At 38.6% G+C, this 22288-nt stretch overlaps 1 protein-coding gene across 2 annotated transcripts in view; it reads left to right on the top strand.

The window, feature by feature from the left end:
- slc2a4rg (SLC2A4 regulator) overlaps positions 1 to 22288 on the top strand; it is a 62008-nt gene that overhangs the window by 1684 nt on the left and 38036 nt on the right. For both annotated transcript variants that reach the window (XM_088937425.1, XM_088937426.1), the window contains exon 2: positions 1698 to 1945. In XM_088937425.1, the coding sequence (XP_088793551.1) occupies positions 1698 to 1945 (248 nt within the window). The remainder of the gene's footprint in view (positions 1 to 1697; positions 1946 to 22288) is intronic.

The raw sequence follows: 22288 nt of genomic DNA, 5'->3' as shown, positions 1-22288 counted from the left end.
AACATGTAACAGTTTTATTTTTAAAAGTATGGTGCCTGTGTTGACAACAAGGCCACACCCTCCGGTCTACAGTGAAGCAGGCAATACAATTAAGTTACAGTTGTGCATATCGTCTGTTGCACTCCCGCTCTAAGCCCGTATAATAATTTAGTAACTATTCGCTTTCTTTGAAGAGTTAGGTTTTAAAAGACACTGACACAAGGAGTTCTTGGTTCCTTTAAGAAGATGCACTTTGTAACAGAGCAGTTCTAGAAATGAACCATGTTAACGTGTGTAGTATATATGGCATAAATAAGCTTAATTTTATAAGCATTTCAAATGATCGGTGTGCTCTCCCTCCATTGAATGGGTAGCTGCCAAGAATAGAGAGCACATAGGCCAGGAGGCTGAATATTATTGTTTAGAGGCAAGGAAGCACTTCTTCATTTGGAATGTTTCAAATGTGCAGAAGAATAGAAGCAGTACATCCAGCAAATGCTTATATGTTAAGAGAGCGGAGTCATTTTAACACTACATGTTCTGCCCTGGAGCCCCTGGTGTGTTGGAAATGGACATGCCTTAATGGACCATTTTCTGATTCCGACTGCTGGTGTTTCCAGTTCTTCGGCACTGCCTAGAGCCTCCTGTTGTGGCATGAAACGTGGCCGTGCTCGATTAGCATAACAATGCCTGAAGATATGCAAGCGTAGTAAATCTGCCTCGTCTTTCTTAACACCCATTCACTTTTTTTCAAAAGCAAGTGATGATTGGAAAAAATCTCATAAAGGTCTCCTGTAGGTCTCATAGAGTGGCCTTGAGGACTGAGCCAAAGTGGGTGTGACCTTGTTCAGATATCTTGGGGGTCCCCATGTCCACACAAGAGCATGGTGCAAGTCTCCCAAAACTGCCATCCATAATCTAGGCCCACCAGGTCTGGGTTATTTACCTGCTCTTGAGATTGCAAAGAATGTTACTCTTATTGCGTGCACAGACAAAATAGGAATCTTGTTGTGAACAGGAGTTGAACCTTGTGTACCTAATGCCTTCTGCATATTGTAATAACAGACCTTTTCTTAAACAAGCAGTTATTTTGCTCCAAAAAAGTGTTGCAGTCCTTAAAAATGGTACAGTTTTTATTCGGTGAATGAGTGGATCAACCCAAGCGCTTTCAGTGTGGTTACTCATTATTGGTGACCCCTGACAAAAGTGTTTTTGTAAACTAGAAGTTGAGAGGGGTCTATTGTTGGGAACCTATTCTCAGCTACATTCTCCATGGAGTACTAACCTCAGCTTTTTTAATAGCGGAGGAAATTACTGTTTTATGTTGTTCTTCTTTGGATTGTAAATAAATGCCTGTGACACAATTATTCCCTTTCCTTATAAGACTGTTTAAAAATACACTGCCGAAAGCTGTACCTCTTGTTAATCTAATTGATGGTCACAAATGAAGAGTCCACTCAAATAGTGCTATCATTACAAGTACAATTTATCTACAAACCAGGCGTATTTGGTCCATTTCCAGTGCATTTTAGAACTAGCGCTGCTGAACTCACTCTTATCTGTGTTAACACTGCAGCTGTTTTTATGTTACACTGATCTGCAAGAACATGTACAGTAATGCTGCATTAGTATCTTTGTTTCCTGTTTGGGGAGTGTGTTTATACATTATTAGAAAAAGCTCAAATCGTAAGATAAGAACTCCTTAATTTTGCTTTCAGATTCCCATAAGCTGGAACAGTGAAGAAGAAGATGGAGATGGAGTGTCGTGTGACTTTCAGAAGAGAAGCCCCACACATCGTCTCGATCTCAGTGGTAAGAAGGTCGAAGACCCAGCTCTGCTGGAAAGCAGATGCATTGTGAGGCGAGCTCCAGAGTTCAAGAGGGACCCATTGTTACAAGGCCTTGACCTCTCACTGGATGAGAGGTGTCTGCAGACTTCATCACACATCCCTGTCCCGAGACACAGGTATGGACCCAATATCCTCTTCATTTTTTGTTTCATTCACTGTTGTGCAAAATAAATCCCAAGAGTGGGTATCAATCAGTCATATGATTAATATAGGATGTACAACAATGCCTTTAAAGAACTACTGTACTCTACACTCATCTTTTGGGGTGGAGACAAAGTGCATTTTAGATACAGGCTTATACAGACATGTTTAGTGTTCTTAGATGTTACTCTATCTAAAAGTCTCCTCTGTGATTTGGAAATGCTAGAGTTCTAGTAACTGTTCACCTATTTCCAGAATGTTTGAAACTGACTGACTGGGTATGATACCCCAGAGTATGATAAGCTAGAGAAACTGCAATAATAGGAACGTAACCCGTATATTATTTTCAGTAGTTAAAGAACTGCCAGAGTTGTCTCTCTTTAAATTGACCTTCATTTGTATTCTTCAGAAGTATTACTTTTTATTTTAATTCTGGAGTCCAGCATTCTTGTTCCTTTAAACCTTTAGGATTTTAATGCATTGTGTTCTGTTCCAGTTACTGTTACATTTTCTTCTGAGCTTTATAAACCAGATTAGTGGCTACTCTTCGCATTCATTAAAAAGCCACCCTTGGCAGATGAACATTTTGAGTGCTTTAATCGGGTACACTTTATATTAAACATGGATCTCAAAGGTACTTGGGCTTGAATGTCAGAAAGCCCGAATATAAGTGTTTTGTTTTAGGTAATGCAAGCTGAGTGCTTTGTTACACGAGTCTGAAGTTTTTCTTTTTTCTTGTTGTGTTATTAACTGATACGGATAACTGATATTCCTTTGTTAAGTATTGGTTAAGCTGCATTGCCTAGCAGAGAGAAGGAGCTATTGCTATAGAGCTTATTAGTGCCCATTAGTAGTCACAAAGAGAATAGCAACTGCTATGATCGTCCAGGCTAAAGAAGAACTATTTTTTAATGCTATTTTATTTTTTTCTGCTTTCGTATAGAAATGTTCTACAATCTCATTAAAGGTTGTCTCTTGTGCTCTGATTGAAGAAGATAGAAATATTGCTGGTGATATGCTGTTAGTGGAGTTATGAAATAAAAATTTATTTTAGATAATCAGGTAGTCATAATAGCAGTTTTCATCTTAAACTTAAGGCAGTATTAACCAATACAGGGTAAGTGGGAAGGGGATTCAAATCTATAATGTTTTAAATATTTTTTAAAAATCAATGAATATGAAGGGAATTTAATAAAAACTGCACTGTACATGGTACTGCAGATAACAGGTCAGAAAGTTCTTAGTCATCGTAAGTATCTAATTCACACAATACACACTGAAATGGTCTGTTTTTTAAATAAATGGATCTTCAAAACTGGGCCTTGCATAATAAAAGATACTTAATTTATCTGGAAGTACACTATCCCTCTGCAGATGTTTTGTGTCTCAAAACAGGGAGGTGTTTTTTGTCAGGACAGCTCTGTGCTGTCCTGAGACCTCTGGATACAGTTAGCCCTGGTCCTGTTCTGCAGTACAGCTGCCTTCCTTGTCCTTGAAGTCCTGTTCTCCTTTCCCCTGGTTCTTGTCATCAGAACAACAATCGCGTGATTACCAGTTCAATGCCATAAATAAAAAAAACAATGAGACCATCTCATCCAGTGACAGTGCCACTGACTTACAAAAAAAGAAGCTTCATAATAAGAATAATTCTGTTGTGCCATGACTTTTTGAAGATATATGTACTGTAGGAAGCTCTCATGTACAGTATAGCTAGACAAGAACTCGTTTTAAATTAATCCAAGGAATAATTGCCTAAAGATTATCCATCCATTTTCTACCCGTCCAAGTCATGGTTACAGGGCAGCTGGAACCTATCCCAGCAAGCAGCAAGCAGCAGGCAGCAGGCAGAAGCAGGATAAACCATAGACAGGATGCCAGTCTGTTGCAGAGCGCACATACACGTAGAGACATGCACTCACTCACACCAGGGCCAATTACCAGTTAACCTACAACTTTGGACTCTGGGAGGAGAGCAGAGCAGCCGGAGGAAACCCATGTGAGCCTTGGGAGAAAAATCAAAACTCCACGAAGACACTACCACGGGTTCGGAGTTACACCCAGGGCCTGAGCACAACGAGGCAGCAATGCTAACCACTGTGCTTCCCCCCCAGAGACTATATGTGGTCATTTTTCAGAGTCAAAACAGTATTGAAACGGATTGAATTAAGTTCCTTTTGCTTCTAGACTCTGAACTCCATGTACAGCTATTTTTTCTTATACATATAGTAATACAGTGCAGCATCCACCTGGGTAAAACATACAATGCAGCCAATTTGCACCAGCAGCCCCACTACATAGCAGATTAATCCCAAAGGGAAAATCAAGGAATCTGTGAAGAGGAAAGTTTGAATGCAAGTATATTATGTGCTCTGTTTTCTTTTAATTAATTGCAGCACTGCTTTTTAACTAAAAATGAAAATAAAAGCTAAAACATGTCACTGTGGCCACTCTTTCCAAAGCAATGTAAATTATAGTCTTTACATGTGTTTGTGTCAGAAATCACCATAGTAATTAATGCAATTATAGAACATTACGTTCTGTGCTTACTTTAAGGAAGTGATCCAAAGTATCTGAAAAACGTTTTGTGATCTCGCAAGAAGAGAAATCTTAATTTTCCTGTAACATGATCAAAGTTCAATACATTTTGTGTCTTTAGCCTTAACATGGTTTTAAAACTTAGTATTTAAAAACTAAGCAAAATCAGAACGGAGCTTTTCAATATGACGATCTTGCTGATGTGACGGCTCTTTGACAAGTAGTAAGTATGATGGGTAATTTCCATAATTTCTCATCGGGCCAGAGCTCATCCTGGTTTCCGTCATGTAAAGTGAAGCAGAGAGTCAGTGACTTCCCCCTCTGAACTGGATATTAGTTCATCAGAGGAATTACCCACCAGCAATGCTATCCCAACTTGTATAGCTGGATAATGTACATCATTCAAGGTGAAGAGTCTGCAGCAGGGACTTGAACCCACAACCTACAGTACCAGTTATTAAATGAGAGGCTTATGCACTATGCTATGCTGCCATTAACTAGGATAAAGGTATTCTCATTATATCATGTGTTTTTTTCATTCTCCACCCTTGCTGGTTTTGCCAGCTATTCTCTAATTGGCATTGACATGCCCTGCTGTGCAACCTTACTTAATAATTTGCTGCCAATTGCCAGTTGCCTGTTACTCTGCTATTCTAGCTTACCGTTTGCGCAGTCGGTTGTCTCCAGAATCTGTGTTTGTTTTGATGGTTGTTACTTTCTCAAAAGCAAGTCACCAAATTTTCCCAAAGTGGAGTTATGCAAGTTTTTTTTTTCTATAAACAGCTTAATGTATTTTTCCTTTTAGTTACAGTAGACCTCAGATCTAGAGATTTCTTTCAAGGCCATTTGCCAATGAAATCATCTGTTAAATTTTAGGTTAACCACCACTAACCTTATATCCTAGACATTAGTGTATGCGTTATTCTTCAATTTCCCCTTACAATATAGAATCAACTTTGTCATGCTCAGACGCCTCTCAGTGAGTCACAGTCAGTCAGGTTTTTTTCAAGGCATTGTTAGGGAATTATAGAACATGCTGAAATGAAAATAATATCTATCCTTTTTAAAGAGTAATTTGGCAAGGAATTAAGGGCATAAGGTCATAAAACTTTGAAATGTTGCATTTTCTTTGATAGCGAAGTGTATTTACAGCAGTTCCTGTATTAGAAATGATTATTGTAGGTATTTAACATTAGAGATGAATTATTACAACTGTTCAGCAGTTTAAATTATCCAGATTTTTTGTATTTTTTAAACACAATTAAAACATCTGTTAATATATGTCAACGGTACGTTAATACTGATATACAATATAAGCCTTCAAAAAGTGCACTTTTGGCTGTAGAATCATAATGCAGGACTTGAAACTTCCCTTGTATGATGGAGAGGTACTGCTAGGAGTGGCTATTAGTTTAGTTTACAGCCATATATAGATTAGATTATCCAGTTAACAAGTCTGGACTTGCTCTGGCTGAGATGGGGGAGATAGTGGAGTCCTGTTTGTGAGCTTGATCTCCACAAAGGACTGTTTCAGCTCAAATGCAAGGGCCTGCTGGCATGAATGAAGTTTCTTTAAGCACCTTGTCTCTTTGTGATACAGGATCAATAATTCCTCGCGTTAGTGCAGTGCTTTTCATCTCGGAGGGACGTGCGCTTTATCTACCACTGAAGGGCAGCACCTACCTTGGGTGACATGCAACAGCCCCAGTAAGCTGCAGATCAAGTACATAACTGTGAAAGTAAATCACTATTTGAATTAATGCAACTTTAGGGAGCCTAGATTGTGCAAACAGAAAGAGGAATGTAGTAGGGACACCTAGAAGTCTTGTCTACATGTCATTAAAGATCCCATAACATGTCAGTGTAATGTTTCTAAAGGACTGTACCTTCTACAGTACAATGTAGGTCACAATAATAGAGCATTAGTTTGAAAAGAGAAGAGTGCCACCTACTGGTCCACCAATATGACTTGCAGCAGCAATTTGGTTTTAATTAAAAATCTCCTATCCCCATACTGACTAGGTCCAACCTTGCTTAGCGTCTAAGGTCTGAGAAGATCAAGATGTAGAGTGGTAATGCAGCCTCCTCAATTAACACATTTGTACTGCTCCAAAAACCACTGCAGGTACTAGTGTTTGAACCAGGTTTGTTAGATTTGATAAAGCAGAGTTCTAAGGTAAAAAACATTGTTAAAAACAACTTTGATATAGCTGTCTGAAAAATTATATTTTGAATGGTCACATTTGAACTAAACTATAACTACAAACAGGTAAGGCCTACTAAGAGCTTATACTCTGATACAGAATAACCTTCTCATTGTAAGAGATGCCCAACCCTAAACAAGTACAAACCCATATACCATCTCTCTATATCTCTTGTAGCTTGATGTCACAAGGCTTTACTGTAAGGGGGAGATAAACGAATGTCATATTTGTAGTATGAGAAGCCTTTTAACAGGAATGTGTACCATTATGAAAACTCAGAGGTTTTTTTGTTTAGTATATCTTTTGCAACTTACATGTGTACAAATGTCTTTAGATTTTTATTTGCTTCACAGTGAACATTCCGAGTCCCCTTTCTTTTTCGCTGTGAGTTGTGTGAAATTTTGGTTATATGACAAATGAGAACAACTGCCTGGTAGTACACAATAATGATACGTAGATGGAACACAACAGGGAGTACTTTGGGTTTTAGAATGGGTGTGCTATAGTTGCCTTATGGATCCTGGAATTCAAGGAGTCAGGTTACAGTGTAAACAAGAGCACAGTCCACTCTGCGCATTTGTCATTTATTTCTATCCATCCAGCCAAGCAGTTTTCTAACCACTCTACCCAATACAGAGTTGGGGGGGAGTTGGAGCCTATCCTGGCAAGCAACGGGCACAAGGCAGGGTACACCCTGATGGGATTCCTGTCCATCACTGGGCACATACAGACAAATGTATACACACACTGACACCAGGGCCCATTTCCCCAGAAGCAAATTCACCTAGCAGAGTGACTTCGGGCTGTGGAAGGAAAGTGGATGACAAACCAAACATCCGAACATCGGGAGAACATTTAGACTCCACGCAGAAAGCACACCAGGCCTGGGATTGAACCCAGGGCCCCTGCACTCAAGGCACCAACCCTGCCACGCCGTTTGCTGTTTATTTTAGCAGCAGGAGGAGATTTGCACTGGAGAAGTGTACTTTTTATTATTAGGAATAAGAAGAAGTTAATTCCACACTGAAGAGTAGAAAGAAAGAAGACAACAGCACTTTGGATGTGGAGCCTTCTTTAGGTGAATATGTATGTAAATCACTTTTTTCAATTATAGATTTTTTTTTCCCTTATTCTCTCTGCCTTTAAATTCTTGAAATGGATGCTTATTGGGACAAAAATGACAAAAGTTATGCTATGCTGTTTTTAAGTTAAGCATGTCATTGTGGTTTGGCAATAAAATAATTTAATTGCTTGTTTTTGACTATTCAAGCTTAAAAAATAAGAATAAACTGGTGATAAGCATGTCGGTTTTTAGTGTTTTGTTTGGATTGCTTTCAAACCTCAGGCCAAAGTAACGATTAATTAAAAGTAACTGGAGAAAAAATAATTTCTTTACTAATAAAGTCAACAGGATGTTAAACTCTGTTTCAGCAATTTTTTTCAAGTCTTAAGAAAATTATTAATTTTTTAATAAATCATTATAATTTATTAAGATAATATAGTAAAAATGTTACAAATGACAACAAGATTTCTATATTATATGGTTGCTAGTAGCTTCTTGATCCAAGGATCTCATCCAGCTATTTCTTGGAGAATCTTGGAGTATCACCTATTTTAAGGAGATTAGAAAAGTTATAAATGGGAGAAACCTTCAACGGTATGGTCAACTAACATGTTCCAGACACCCACAACTCTTAACATATATATGTAATTTCTATTCTTGATCTGCTCTTGATTCTTGCTGAAGGATCTGTTGTGTTGACTCTTTGGATTGTGAATCATTTAATTGATTCTTGAATAATTTAAGGTTAAAGAGATTCTTTTACCCTGTCAGTTACCTGTTAAAATCTTTTAAATTTTTTTTTTGTTTAGCTTCTGGATGAAGACACCTCTTTGTATATATATTTGTTTTTTAAAAAATATTTTATAATTTGAATAAGAAACCTATTCAACATAACATTATAGCAATGCCGCTGTTGTGTACCAGAAAATTTGGATAACATGTAATTTATAGATATCGAAGCATTGCATAGATGAATCATTCAAGTCAGCTGTTCTGGTATTTTAATCAGACCGCAGTATGACTCACTTCTTAGAATACAATAGATATCTTTGCAGATGTCACCTATAGTGCATCATTCTGTTGATGATGCATACTTCAAAAAAGAGATTAGGATACTGCGCTAATCAATTAATTATAATCCAGTGTGTAGTCTAAATGAGCAGGAGATAATTGGAACCTTACTCTGGAGATGCACAGGAATGCAAATAGAAAAAATATATTTATTGTCACGATTTTAATGAAGTGAATTGAGCAGTGCACTCAAATGGTACTTGTCAGAGATGTGATTGTTATCCGAAACTAAGGTCCCTGTAACATTCTTTTTGCATGGTTCATATTTCCAATTTAACAATATATAGAACATTAGTATTATTAAATATGATAGGTCTGATAGTTTGTGGTATTTGTGCATAATGTTATTTATGTAAAACATAGTTAAGATTATTGTAGTGGCTTTTTGCGATCAAAGTTAGGATTGTGCCACAAGACTCAATTCCATCAGTGTTGCAGTACTGTAAATAATATATAGCTTAAAATAAGGGAATGGGAACAATAGATTGCTTTGTTTTGTCAGAAATAGAAAATCCACATCTGTAAAAATAGTGTGTGGTTGTTTTGGAAACTTTGTGAGTGTGCCCTTGTTTGTGTGCACATTACTTTTTTGCTAGTATGTGGAAAGTCGGCGAATCGAGTGTTTTCATTGGCTCCAAGGTGCGAGTTGTTTTCGGTTCTCCATGCTTGGAGTTAGCCTGTTCTAAGAGTCTTGTGATGACTGAGGCATTGTAGCTTCAGTAATCAACAGTTGTACGGTGAAAACAATCTTTCCTTCGGACTAACTAAACCACGCAGCTGCTGTTGCAGATCGTTACTGCCGTACCAGTTGAGTCAGTTACTCCCTTACAGGGTAAAAACCACATTGATCTGTGACAGCCTGTTTCTTACCGATCCATCCCTCTCTGTTTCAGGCCTTCAGTTCAGAGTGGCAATTTATAGTGAAGTCGTTTTCAATTAAAAAGATGGGGGATTGAATTTTCTGACTTTTTGTGGTGTATTTGTTGATTAGAAATAGCTACTTTTTTTTGTTTGCAGTGGAAGAAGCCTCACTGACAGTGCAGTCTGGAGGCAGCAGAGCCACCAGCTGCAAGATGTAGATCCTGGTACTGGCATGATGCCATTCGAGTGGGGAACAACACAAGGCGACTTCGTTAAAGAGGAAACATCTTACATAACCCCACAGAATGCTTTATGAGTACTATAACCAGACAACTGTGCTTACATAATCTCTAATAATTACTGTTATGACAGTTACAAGAGCTATAACTTCTTCTAGGACTTCTGTTGCATAGCAACAGTATTGTCCAATGCGTTGTTGTTCCAGTCACCTCCTCAACTCTTCGTCTCTCTTGGCTCCTCTGTGTCTTTTTTTACCCACAGACTCCATGACACAAAGAAAATGTTTTTTTTTCCAGAGGCTACATTATTATAAAATCGTGCAGGAAATGTAGCCTGTCACCGTAAAGTGCTTTGATGATAAATGCACTTCTTCTTTTCTGCTGTAGAAGCTTCTGCCGACATTCCTGCCAGGTAATAATTAGCTGCAACAGTTAGTCACATCCCTGTGGAATTCATTCAGCGTCTGCAAGTTCACAGGGACTTTCTGAGGGGACAAAAATGAGACAAAAGGAGCACATTTCTACTGTACTGAGCCAGGCTGGCCAGTCTGTTAGGTTTTGCCGGTTTCTGTGTGTTTTCTGTGTTTTCTGGGATGTGTATGGAAACAGTTGGCCCTCTGGACGGTTTTGTCGAGCTGAAAACGGACGTCTTTATTGGTCCTGTGACCTCTGAAATGACAGCAGGGTGCTGGAAGCAGAATAAAAATGAAACATGCTGTCAGGGAGCAACTTTCTTCTGTTCGCTACCCTTTTGTATATGTTATTTTAATGGGTGACTAATTGGAGTCTTTATCAAAAAACGTAGTACTTCTCCTCTGTTTTTTTTTTCTCTGAGGGCTTCAGTGTAATCGGAATGCCATACTAAATCCTCGGAAACACACAAGCAGCTGGAACATCTTGTGGAATAAAAGATAGCTTAGGGGCTGTTTGATCATAGTTCACAGAATTACTGTACTTCCATCTAAATTCCTTTGTTATTTTACCAGCACTGTACTAAAAAAAAAAAATGAGTAAACCGAACGCACACTGGAACAGGGGGGACTGAAGTCCAGAGGTTCTGTGCAGAGCAACCAGAGAACTCACGATGGTTTTGGCTTGCAAAGTATTTCTTTTCATTTCGTCTATAATTGCAAGTGTTCGGCCCCTGCTGGAATGGGTAAGTTGTGCAGTAATCTGGCGCATTCCTGCTGGACTATGCTTTCGAACAAATCACCAGCTATGCCCGATGGTTACTGCTGTCCAACCGCAATAGCTTCCTTTCAAAATGGAGTCCTGGAGCATTCACCCACGGTTCCTGAATAATTGGCTTTTGGCAGCTGACATTTGCTGCCTCTGCCTAACCACAATTTAAATAAACTTTTGCACACTGACAGTCCACAAGTGTATATGACTCACAATCAAATAGCTGTTTCTGCTGTGGAGAGGGCTGGGATGTTGGATTTCAAGCCTACGATGTGTTATCTGGGTGCCCTTCATCTGCCTTCTTGAAACGCACCAACCCCCCCCCCACACACACACACGTGAACTGTTTTCTTACATTTTAACATATTCATTTTTCCTTGGAAGGCAAACCTTCATGGCGAAAGCAACGTCTGTCCCTTTGTAGCTGAATTTTGATGATTATTTTTTTTAACGAGGAAGCCATAAGAAAGGTTATGAAGATCATTGGGTTGTCAGGTAGTCTGTGGATGTCATGATTTTGTTCAGTCTTTTCTAAGGCCAATGACAAGGAATTTGCTTTCAATAAAGCAGCTGATTGATTTGTCTCAGATAAGGGGTTGCCCAAGCTGCTGCTGCCAATGTTAAATCTCTAGTTTCTAAAGACTTGCAACAATTAAATTGTGATCAGTTGCAGTTGATTTCTTTAACTTAATTCAGAAATGTTTTGAAGCAAATTGTTGGCCCTCAAGGGTCAGTGTTACAATTGAGCATATCACTTACTTAATTGGTCAGTAATTTACAAATCTACGAAACCTTTATAATTGTGTAATTTAGACTGGTTTAGAGATTAACTAGATTGAGGATTCCCAGGACCAGCGGTGGGGACCTCGGATTTGAGAATCTTTGTTTTTGTTTCATTGGTTGTTGACTTTTAAAAAAAAAATACAAAGCTCTTCTTGAGCTGTTAAGCCCTGTTGAAAGTAGTGAACGCATACTATTCAAATGGTTGACAGTACAGTAAATGGAACAAATTTGAAGTTTTAGCAGTTCTGCTCTTGCCAGTTCTGAAGTTGAAAAGTATTTTATTGCCATGGATCGGAAAGATCTACTTTCACATATTAAATCATCTTCCTGTAGGTGTAAGTTTTTAATGATGCTTTGCATTGTGGTGTACAGCATTTTTGAATGAGCATATGTGTTAGTACTGTGCACAAGAATTACATTTTTGTTTGGAGTTAATATTGAGCATGAAATGATTCTCCTCCTGCTTAAATAGGAATCCATTGTAGTACATGTACATGCTACATGTATGCCATAATGGGAAGTCTTTTTGGCCTACGTGGCAATAATAGATTTGGCTGATGCATTTATCTGAAAGGAATTTACATTTGTATTGTTCAAGAGCTTTGAGAGCAGAACTGCACCAGGGATTTGAACCTACAACCTCCCAGTTGAAAGTCAAGAGCCCTCGCCACTCCTCCACATGGCTTCCTGAATGTGCTAGCGGAGTGTGATTGCTCTGTCATCGCCCTCTTCTTTTTCTTTCCAAATGTGGCTTGGATTAAAGATTAATCTCTTCCTACTGCTTTTGGTGCATTTTATCCTGCCCTCAAACACACAATTTTTTTTTGCTTTAAGAAATCTCCACAGATTTTTACAAACCCTGAGTTTCATAAATCCCTACTTCTTTCATTTTTTTGTGAACAGCTTATGATGTTCCTGTATTCTATCAATTTGTAGTTGATAGAAGGCAGCTCTGCCTGTATTTTGTTTGAATTCACAGTTTTCCTGATGTACCCTCGACTTTAGTGCTACTTACTGTATATCTGCATTGTTCTCTTTGTAGACAAAATTGCTCTTTGTCCAGAAAATAAATATTTACTCTCATAATATCTGTATTATGAGACAAACAATTGGGTGTGACGTTTATTTGAAGTATTCCTGTAATATGCTTGCATTCAAGATAGAATTAGATTTCCTTTAGTGCTACAGCTGTTCCTCCCTGAGAGCCAGCCAGCACCTTATCCCAGATACGCAGGGGTTGGCATTCTTAAAGAGCTGCCCCGTACAGGGGACAGTAGTGAGGGAGGAATGTCATTCCTGCTCCTCATGGAAAGGGGAATTTAGCATAGCCAATCATTGTATCAACGTGTTGGGAAATCGGAGTATCCAAAGAAAACCCCTTGCCTGGAATAGAACCCAGGAACTCGGCAGTGCTCACGGTCATTCCCATCCTTTTTACTTCAGTTGCGTACTCACGGCAAGTGGCTTTAAAACCGTGAACTGTGACATCATTTCCTCTGAGACCATGATTTAAGGATAGAAATCTGTTCATCTTGACATATCGTAGCCTTCTGCTAGCTATTATCTATTTTCTCTTTGTGTCCCAGTTTCTTCAAAGTACTTTGTGCAAATTGTTACGTTCTGCCATTGTAGGTATTGATCAGTTTATCAGCCTTTTCCTATTTTTTATATCAGCCTGGAGAACATACAATGGGCATGCCATTAGTACCTGTCTAATTTTTAATATAGCTGTAAAAATTATTTGAAGCTGGTCGCAATGCTAGTTTTTCAGTTCTATAGTCTGAATAGCAGGCAGTGTAGATTGACATACCACCTTGACATCTTGTTATTTTAGTTTTAAGGAACTAGTTGTCAGTCACCTCAGCTAGAAGTGGTAATTCTTATGTGAGCAGAATCGCAGATTGTTCTTACAGATCAATGAACTAGTATTTTTGGAATGCAAGTTTGAATGCGGAGTTATCTTTCAATTTTCGTATTAGACAAGCTAAACATACAGTATTCTTAATATGGCCTTTCCTTAATTTTCTTCCTTATATTTGTAAGCGAAGTCTTGTGTTGAGCAGTGGTGAACCAATGAGAAGGCTGTACTTTTACTTCTGGTTTAATAAAGCAAAGGCATGAACCAATTTCTTAAACATATATGTGCAAGAAAATTGAGCCAGTGTAAGACCAAGGAAGCAGTTAAGGTTTCCATATTTATATGTTGTTTTGGGATTTTGGCCTTGCCTTTGCTGTGTGAAATATGCACTGCTACAGTTAGACTTGGATATTATGTTCCAGTTTAGACCAGCACAAATCCTCTCACATAAATTATGTAAGTCTGTATTTACTATGTACTGTTCGGGATAATTACATACCTCCGGAAAACCTGACCACATTTCTAGAAATAAAATACCGCTGGAATTTTTTTCAGAGTTGATTCCTCAGTTTTGAGTTGGAGGCTAGTCATTTCTGAGAGCTATACTGTGTTTCAGATATCACTTGCTGTTTGGGTTGTTTGTTTGAGAAAAATGTCAGCCACTGTTCTCTGTAGTTTCAGTCCGAGCACTATCATATATCTCATTTTCAAGGACAGGTAACCCTCATGTTGGCATGAGTTTCTGTAGAACGCAAGCTGTTGGAGAACTTAGGTCTGCAAAGAAAGTAATTCTATGATTTCCCAAATATTTTGAGTTCTCATGTGAGTTGGAAGAGTACTGTTAACATTACTGCAAGTGGATCAGGCCTATCTTGGGTAAAGAGTTCAACAGCTCTAGGCACCCTTTGTTTTGTTTCTGTGTCAAAACTAATGTTTCATAAATGTTATAAACTGGAGAAAAGTGAAAGCAAAGAGGAAGAAGTTATTTTTCATATTTGCAGGGTTAAAACGTCAAGTTCGTAGTTCTCTGGGTGTGTATCAGATATGTTGTAGGCTTCTAAACTCTTAATTCGTTGGCTTATGAGGTAACATATTTCTACCTGCATTGCATAAATGCAGGGAAATGCAGCACGGATGTATGGGTTATGAGTTAGAAAGGCAGTTTTAGATCCTTTTAGATTCCTGGACACAACCTACCCCCCCCCCCCCCACACACACACAGATTGTATTTTGCTGCATCAAGGAAATAATCAGAATATTTCTTAACCTAGTACTTTTTTTTCCTGACTTAGTGATTAGATAAGCACATGACTATGCATTCCAATGTATAAGCAGCAGGAACATTGGAACGGCGCTGGCCATGTTTCTTTTTTTTAAAGAATGTGGCAAAATGTCATATTTGTTCATACATGTACACTTCTCTTGAACGCTTTAAATTGCTATTGATTCTCTTGTGCTCATTATGATCACATCCTTGGCCTTGTATTTAATGTGTTATGATATTTGGTACTTCTATGATCATCTCTGATCATTAATGGCCTTCTAGGATAATTATGTCATCACTATTACTACAGTATCCCAATTTAAATAGCTGTCACTGCTGATGCATTGGTCAGTTGTCGTGTATGAACTCTCTAAATATACCAGTGCATTACCACTGCCAATACATTTTCTACTTTTTTTTTGTAATATATCCTGTTGGCATAAAGTGTAATGATCTTTATTATGGAATATGTTTTGACGGTAATTATAGTTTGTAATCAGCTCTAGAAAAAATGTATTTGGGGGTAGATGTTTTTTTAGATGGCAAACACAAAAATATGTTTAATGTGAAACGTAGGCCGAGTAGTGTTTGAGTTCAGACGGGAGACTCTTTTTGTTGACCTCGAAATTCCATCCCATTACAAAAAATATTTTTTTGCATTTAAAGCGTGTGAGCTCATGAGCTGGAATTATTTGTTAAAACTCTTGGCATTTTCTTCAAATGTCTGTAAAGGGCTGTCTATGAGAACAAAAGTACATTACATCAATCGAGACTTTATATTTGTGTAGTAACACTGTTTTCTTTTTTGGGTATTACACCAACTCCAGAGGGTTTGTGCCAACATTACTATTGTTTTATCAGCTGGGGAAAAATATTTTGGATTTTTTTGCATTCAGTTATCTATTCATCATCTTCCTTAAAAACATATTTGCATACTGTAAGAGAACTATACTTTTTAGAGGTTTGAGTGGGGAGCTGCATCAGTTTGCAAACTGCAAAGGAACAAGCAGAGATTAATTTGCTACTGGAAAGTAGAAAAAATAACACAATTTTTGGCTGCTGAGCCGTCTTGAGGTGTGAGGGCACAAATTCTAATACTGGATTGAATCTGTACCTGATCTAGTACCTGGATTGTTTTCCTTGAAATTACTGATTCACACAGAAGAGGCTCAAATATCTTAATTATTTGCTGCTTGATTGTTCTTTTTTGGTTTGTTTTTATAGCTGAGAGCACTGTTCTGCTATAGAACCACATCACTTTCTATCCACACATCTCACGCTGTTTAATATTTCTAATGTAATGTTTTTAAAGACGTATTGTAAAAGAAAAATATGAACTCTCTAATCATATCCAAGCTGTTCTGATCAGGTTTGTATTAGATGGGGCCGAGAAAAAGCATGTGTTCACAGTGCATTGATGTGCAGTGCAGGGATGTTTTACCTGCTACAGTATCTGCTGCGGTGAGTTTCACATTTTTCAGCCCGAGTACCACTTCTTCAAGCAGCAGAGATGGGGGTGGGAGGGGTTTTCCTTTATTCTTGCAGAGGAGGTGAGGACCTTGAATGTTTTTGTCCGTCTGGAGGCGGCAGTGGTGGTGGTGGGGATTTCAGTGATTTTGACCTTCTGTTCAGTTTTCTTTTTAAGACCCTGTTATCTGTGTGTTGATTTACCACATGCAACTTCAGAATGCGTAGGTGTGACATTACAATTAACGACTCTCAGTATGGGTGCAGCGGTGCAGTGGTTACCATTGCTGCTTTGCAGCGCTGGGGTCCTGGGATCAGTTCCTGGGGTGCGCTCTGTGTGGAGTTTGTATGTTCTCCCTGTGTTCGCATGGGTTATCTACAGGTGCTCCTGTCTCATCCCAGTTCACAATCCAAAGACATACTGCTAGGTTAGTTGGCTTTTGGGAGATTGACCCTGCTGTGAGTATGTGTGTTTCTGCTTGCCGGGATAGACTCTAGCTCCCCTGTGACCTTGTATTGGATAAAGCAGTTAGAAAATGGAAAGGGTGGTAGACTCACAGTGTGAGAATGTGGATATGGAAATGCAGTAGATCAGAAAGACCTGCATCTGGTAAATAGTGCTGCACACCAGTGGCTAAGATCGTGGGGAATTACAGGTTCAAAACAACTTCTATAGACTTTGGAAGAGAATAACAGAAATGATCTCCTGTTAAAAGATAAATTTTGATAACTGTCTTGCTGTCAATCTTTGAGAATATCAGCCACTGGAACCTTTGTTTCTGCTGGGATAATTACTCCAATTTTTCAGTCTTTACCGACTCTTCTCTTCGGCCAAGCAAGGAATGCATGAAAGAAAAGGCAGTTATACAGTCATTAATAGAAAAGTCAGACATCTCACATTCATTTTTCTACGCCACTGTTCTATACTGTCAACAGGCTGGTAATATCTAATATCTCTGGACACCCACTTGTAAAACTGACATTCAGCAACTGAAATGTCTCAAGCACAGGACACAGGAGCAACCCAAGTTCTTGATGTCCCCTTCAGCTTCCTCTCAGCATGTCTCACAACCACTCCTTCCTCAATCTGCGTCTGGTCCCAGTTGCGGTCACATAGAGCTCCATTAAATCTCTGAAGCTGAACTTTCTTAACCAGGAAACTGCAGGTTTTTGCCTCCAGCAAAAATCCTACCAAGGTCCCATGAAATAGCATTCTCAGCCAATGGTGAATCATGAGAAATAACAAAACCATTCAGTCTGCAGGTCTGTTCAAGCACCCAATATGCGCTGTTGGGACCCCTTCACTCCATGCATGGTTTTTTTTGTTCTCGTTTTTGCCACTGTTTCATTTGGATCTACAGTTCTTAGTTCAAAAAAGAAACGTATGCATCCGTATGAAGCAAACACTGACATGTAATTCCTCCCATTGTTCCTTCAAGGTAAATTGGGGGTAATGGGTACTATGCTGATTAATTCAAATCGGGAGAGAACAGTGTGAGGGTGATGATAGTGCAGACTCTTGGGAAGGCAGATAGTGTCTCATTTAGTCATAAAAGTTTGTTTTGGAAACATTCTCTGAATAAAGTCATCCATTTCCTTTCACTTAACTGTTTGATAAACCAGCTAATTTATGGTATCTCTATGCACTCTTTCCCCCTCTTTCTCTTGACTTTTGAAGACCTGGCTCTTGACGTGGTTTTCACAGAAAGGTCTGTGTATTTTTTCTCCTGGGGTATATATCTGTTATTTATGGATATGATTATGCAGTATAAATTTGAGTTTGTGTGCATCGGATGACTAAGGCCAGGATTCTCAGTTTCTGTAATGTAATATTTACTCCTGGAAACGTTACATTTGGAGTCAACATTATTCTTGACAAGAGGGCAAGTAAGTGTTGGTTAGATTGTTGTACTATGTGCTGCCCCTTGTGCATTGGTTTACAGTGTCTCTCTGGTGGGCTTTATTTCAGAAGACAGTGTTGCGTACTTGCTCTTTGATGATCTGTAGTCATGATTTGTGCTGGTCTGTAGTGAAAGTTCTCAAGACCCTTTCGAGCTCGCTGTCTGACTTAACAGTACTCCAATCCTTCAACCCGCAGAGCCACTGGCACCCCAGCCTCAAATTGCAGGTGCTCAATCCAGTCATTGGGTGCCAGATATATAATTTGGGAGTACCAAAGAACTGGGGGGATCCCATTGATCTTTTTCACCCTTTCCCTTCTCCCTCTGTGAGTTAATTTTCATTTGGGAGTGGTGGCGAGGTCAAATCACATTCATGTTATCGATGTAAGTGGCTGTGGCAGGTTGGTACTCTCATGTGTTTCTAAAGGCAAGGCCACTGTCATTGTGTTGGAGGCCCAGTGATGATGAACCTCAATAAAATATCCCTAAACATATCGCTTATTTGCAATCTGGAGCCTTGCGTAACCTATTTCCATTACTCACAAATCACTCGAGTATATATGCAAACTAAAACCATAGGGTAGTCTGTATAGGTGTGCTTTTTAAATATTTTATTTCAGAATTTGTAAAAAAGACAAACATTGAAAACAACAGATTTTCAGATCATAAGTAGTGCAGGACTGTTTTCTTTGGAACACAGATTAAGTTATATTTTATCTTAATTGATACACCTTCATATTTTATTGCATTATATTTTTTCAAGATTAAGAGGCTAAGAATTTAGATGGAAATGTGCTACGTTTGCTTACAGATAAGTAAAAGGGATCTATTTGTTTTCTCCTGTGGTTATGATGAACTCAGACAGAAGTTTAAAACTCAAGGTTTGATGATATAGCTCAACAAGATTTTTGAGATTTCTTTGTGGGGCTGAATTTTTTAAAATTGCACATTCTCTTTGTTGTGCATCTTTACGCTGCCAGATAGCAAAGCACCCAGGCGAAGCAGGAGGCTTCTTTGAATATAACAAACGCAGGAAATAAACTGCAAGACGAGAGCAGGCTTGCACCGTGCATTAAACGGGTTTTTGTAGAAAAACAATAATGGTAGTCAATGGGATGTGTCTGAGTAAATACACACCCAGACTGGATGAAGCCCTGTCTGGCTCTTATCATGTGGTTAGGATTGCATCGGCTTGTTCATCAGGATAAGTTGTTTTTATTCCCTTGCCGCTAGAAAAGTCATGTTTATGTGCACAGCAAGCTTGAAGGGAGAAAAGGGATTTCCCCTTTCATGTGCCTTATGAGCACATCAAGATGTTTTTTCACACTTCTAGTATCTTGCAAAAGTAATTATGGCATTTTGGCTCATCCTTAAGTTGGGACAATCCATCTTCGGCATGGTTAGCATTAAACCTCTTAACTGGTGGTTTTTGTCGAGGGGATCAGATGTAATCTTCAGTCGATCAGTGTGACACGGAAGGAAGCTGAAAGCTCACGCATCGAGTTCTGTGTTTATGTTGCAGCGAGGCACAGCGTCGGTGTCGCCTGTAAAAATTGCTTGCAAAACTGTTTTAAAAGTTTCTAGGTTAGGTTGGGGTCAGTTGTAAGTGCTTCATTCATTGCAGTATAGATCAGTCAGGTTCTGTTCATTTGCTTTAACTGGTACATTTCCCAGGAGAAGATTATTTTCTCTGCTGTTAGAATGCATTTCATAAAGCCTAACCTCAACTTCTACCAGAAAAAGTGATCTGTATCTACATATTCAATAAGAATTATCATGCTTTTATTGAATTGAAGAATTATCAAGATAAAGGTCAACAGTATTTCTCTAAGTATGTGAATGTAGTAGTTTTATTTTTATATGTAGAATAAAGTAGTTTATAGTGTGCAGTGTAAAAGAAGCACAATCTTTAACCATTTTTAACAAAACTGGTCTCAAAACAACTTCATCAGAAAATTGGAATGAAAAATTACATAAATCATGATGAAGGTGTAAGGTAGATTAAACAGAGTGTAGTATGAGTAAAATGTCACATTAACAAGAAACTAGAGAAGCTCAATTTGCCCTGACATTACAAAGTTGTGTGATATTATATAACACTGTAAAAAATCTGCCAAGTTTTTAAGGGATATGTTTCCAATTTGCTGTACCTGTGGCTTTCTCTCTGCATTTTGCCAAAAAAAAGAAAAGCAAGAATGCTTAGTCATAAATATCTTTAAAACGGACGTCTGGGTACAGTTTGATTTCTGTAAACCTTGGAATGTATTTATTTTATCCTGAGTACTACAGTATGTAAGCTGTGTGTGAATTTAAATGAGCAGTTTATGTAAACCACTTAAAACAGACACTTGAACAATTCATGAAGATGTTACAGAGTGAAATGTAGATGCCACTATTTAGCCAATAAAATAGTAATTAGAGGTAATAGTACTGTACACAATGGCAGAATGGTAAGGAAGTGTTCTCTGGGGGGGAAAAAATCAAGCTGTTGCAACAAAGTATACTTTATAGATTATAGATAATATAATTTTATTGTCCATCCAATAATAGAAATGTATCTTTGGCATCACCATAAAAAAACTAAGAAATCAAATGCTCAACATAAATAAATACATGTTAAAGACAAACAACAGTCCTAGCTATTCAACAATATATATACAGACACCTCACTCTGCCCACATTACACTAATCTGATAGTTTCATACAGGAAACAGTCACTTACTGTAGCTGTGTTTAATATACTGACTGGACAGGGAACAAAAGGTTTCTTGTATACATTCGTCTTGGCCATAGACATTCTAAAATACCCCCCTGGAGGTAGCAATTAAAAAATGGGAATGGAGAGGGTGAGAGGGGTCATCAGTGATTAAGCTGAGCTTCCCTTTGAACTGCAGTATAATATACTGTAGCTCTTAAAGCTGTTTCTGTAGTCAGCTAATTAGTTTACTACTTAGTAATATGAACAATTTTGGCCAATTTCCCCTTACTCTAAATACTCAGGCTAGCTTACAGCAAAAGTAAGGGTGCTATCTATACACCCCCTCCAAAACATTTTGACTCACCCAAAACCCTTTCAACTAACATTTTCGACTATCAAAAATGCTGACTTGCCTTCTTAAAAATGCAATTTGTATTCTCTGCAAAGTATATTGATTGAAAGAAGGACAGACATAGCCTTCAAAGTTACTGGATACATAAATGAGGTGCCTAAGAGGTCTTGTCTCTATGTACCATCAATAAAAAATCATCAGCATCTGCAGAAGTACAGTAGAGAGTATATGACATGAAATGTTTTTGTTCCTGCCTTTCTCTAAAGCTTTCTTTCACCTGCGAGCTGCTTGCTGGCATTCCTATCCCACACTTGAAATGAATGCTAAAATCCAGATATCCTGCAGCTGTCAGGACTAGTGTGGACAGTTAGTCAGTTTGGTCAGTCAGATTTCTCTATAGGCTGTTGGCAGTGTCAACTGTTGTGGTTCATTGTTGATGTTGATGGTTGTAGGTATTCTTCTGAGGCCAGAGTAGAATGGTTGTGCTAACAGTGATGGGGGGGAGCACCCAAGCCTGAGACCCGTGACTGGACCATAGACAATCTTGTCTTATGTATCTATACAGTGGTTTCCTACAGACTAGAATGGGTTGCACAGCCTTCCTAGAACCAATGAGGTGAAAAGACAGGATTACACTCTGGATGGGATACCAGTCCATCAAAGGGCTCCACACAAACCCGCGGAGACATTTTGAAGATGCCAGTTAACTTAAGAAGCATGTCTTTGGAAGGTCGAAGGAACTGGAGCATCAGGAGCTGATGCCAAGTCGCGCAAACGCAGGGCAGAACGTGAAAACTCAAACTGGAACAGGAGCTGTGCAGCTGCTATCCGTATGTGCCA

The sequence above is a fragment of the Atractosteus spatula genome, chromosome 19, assembly GCF_055471065.1.
Source record: "Atractosteus spatula isolate fAtrSpa1 chromosome 19, fAtrSpa1.hap1, whole genome shotgun sequence".
In the NCBI taxonomy this organism is placed as follows: domain Eukaryota; kingdom Metazoa; phylum Chordata; class Actinopteri; order Semionotiformes; family Lepisosteidae; genus Atractosteus; species Atractosteus spatula.
The sequence above is the reverse complement of the archived record's forward strand: the minus strand, read 5'-3'. Positions and strand labels throughout refer to the sequence as shown.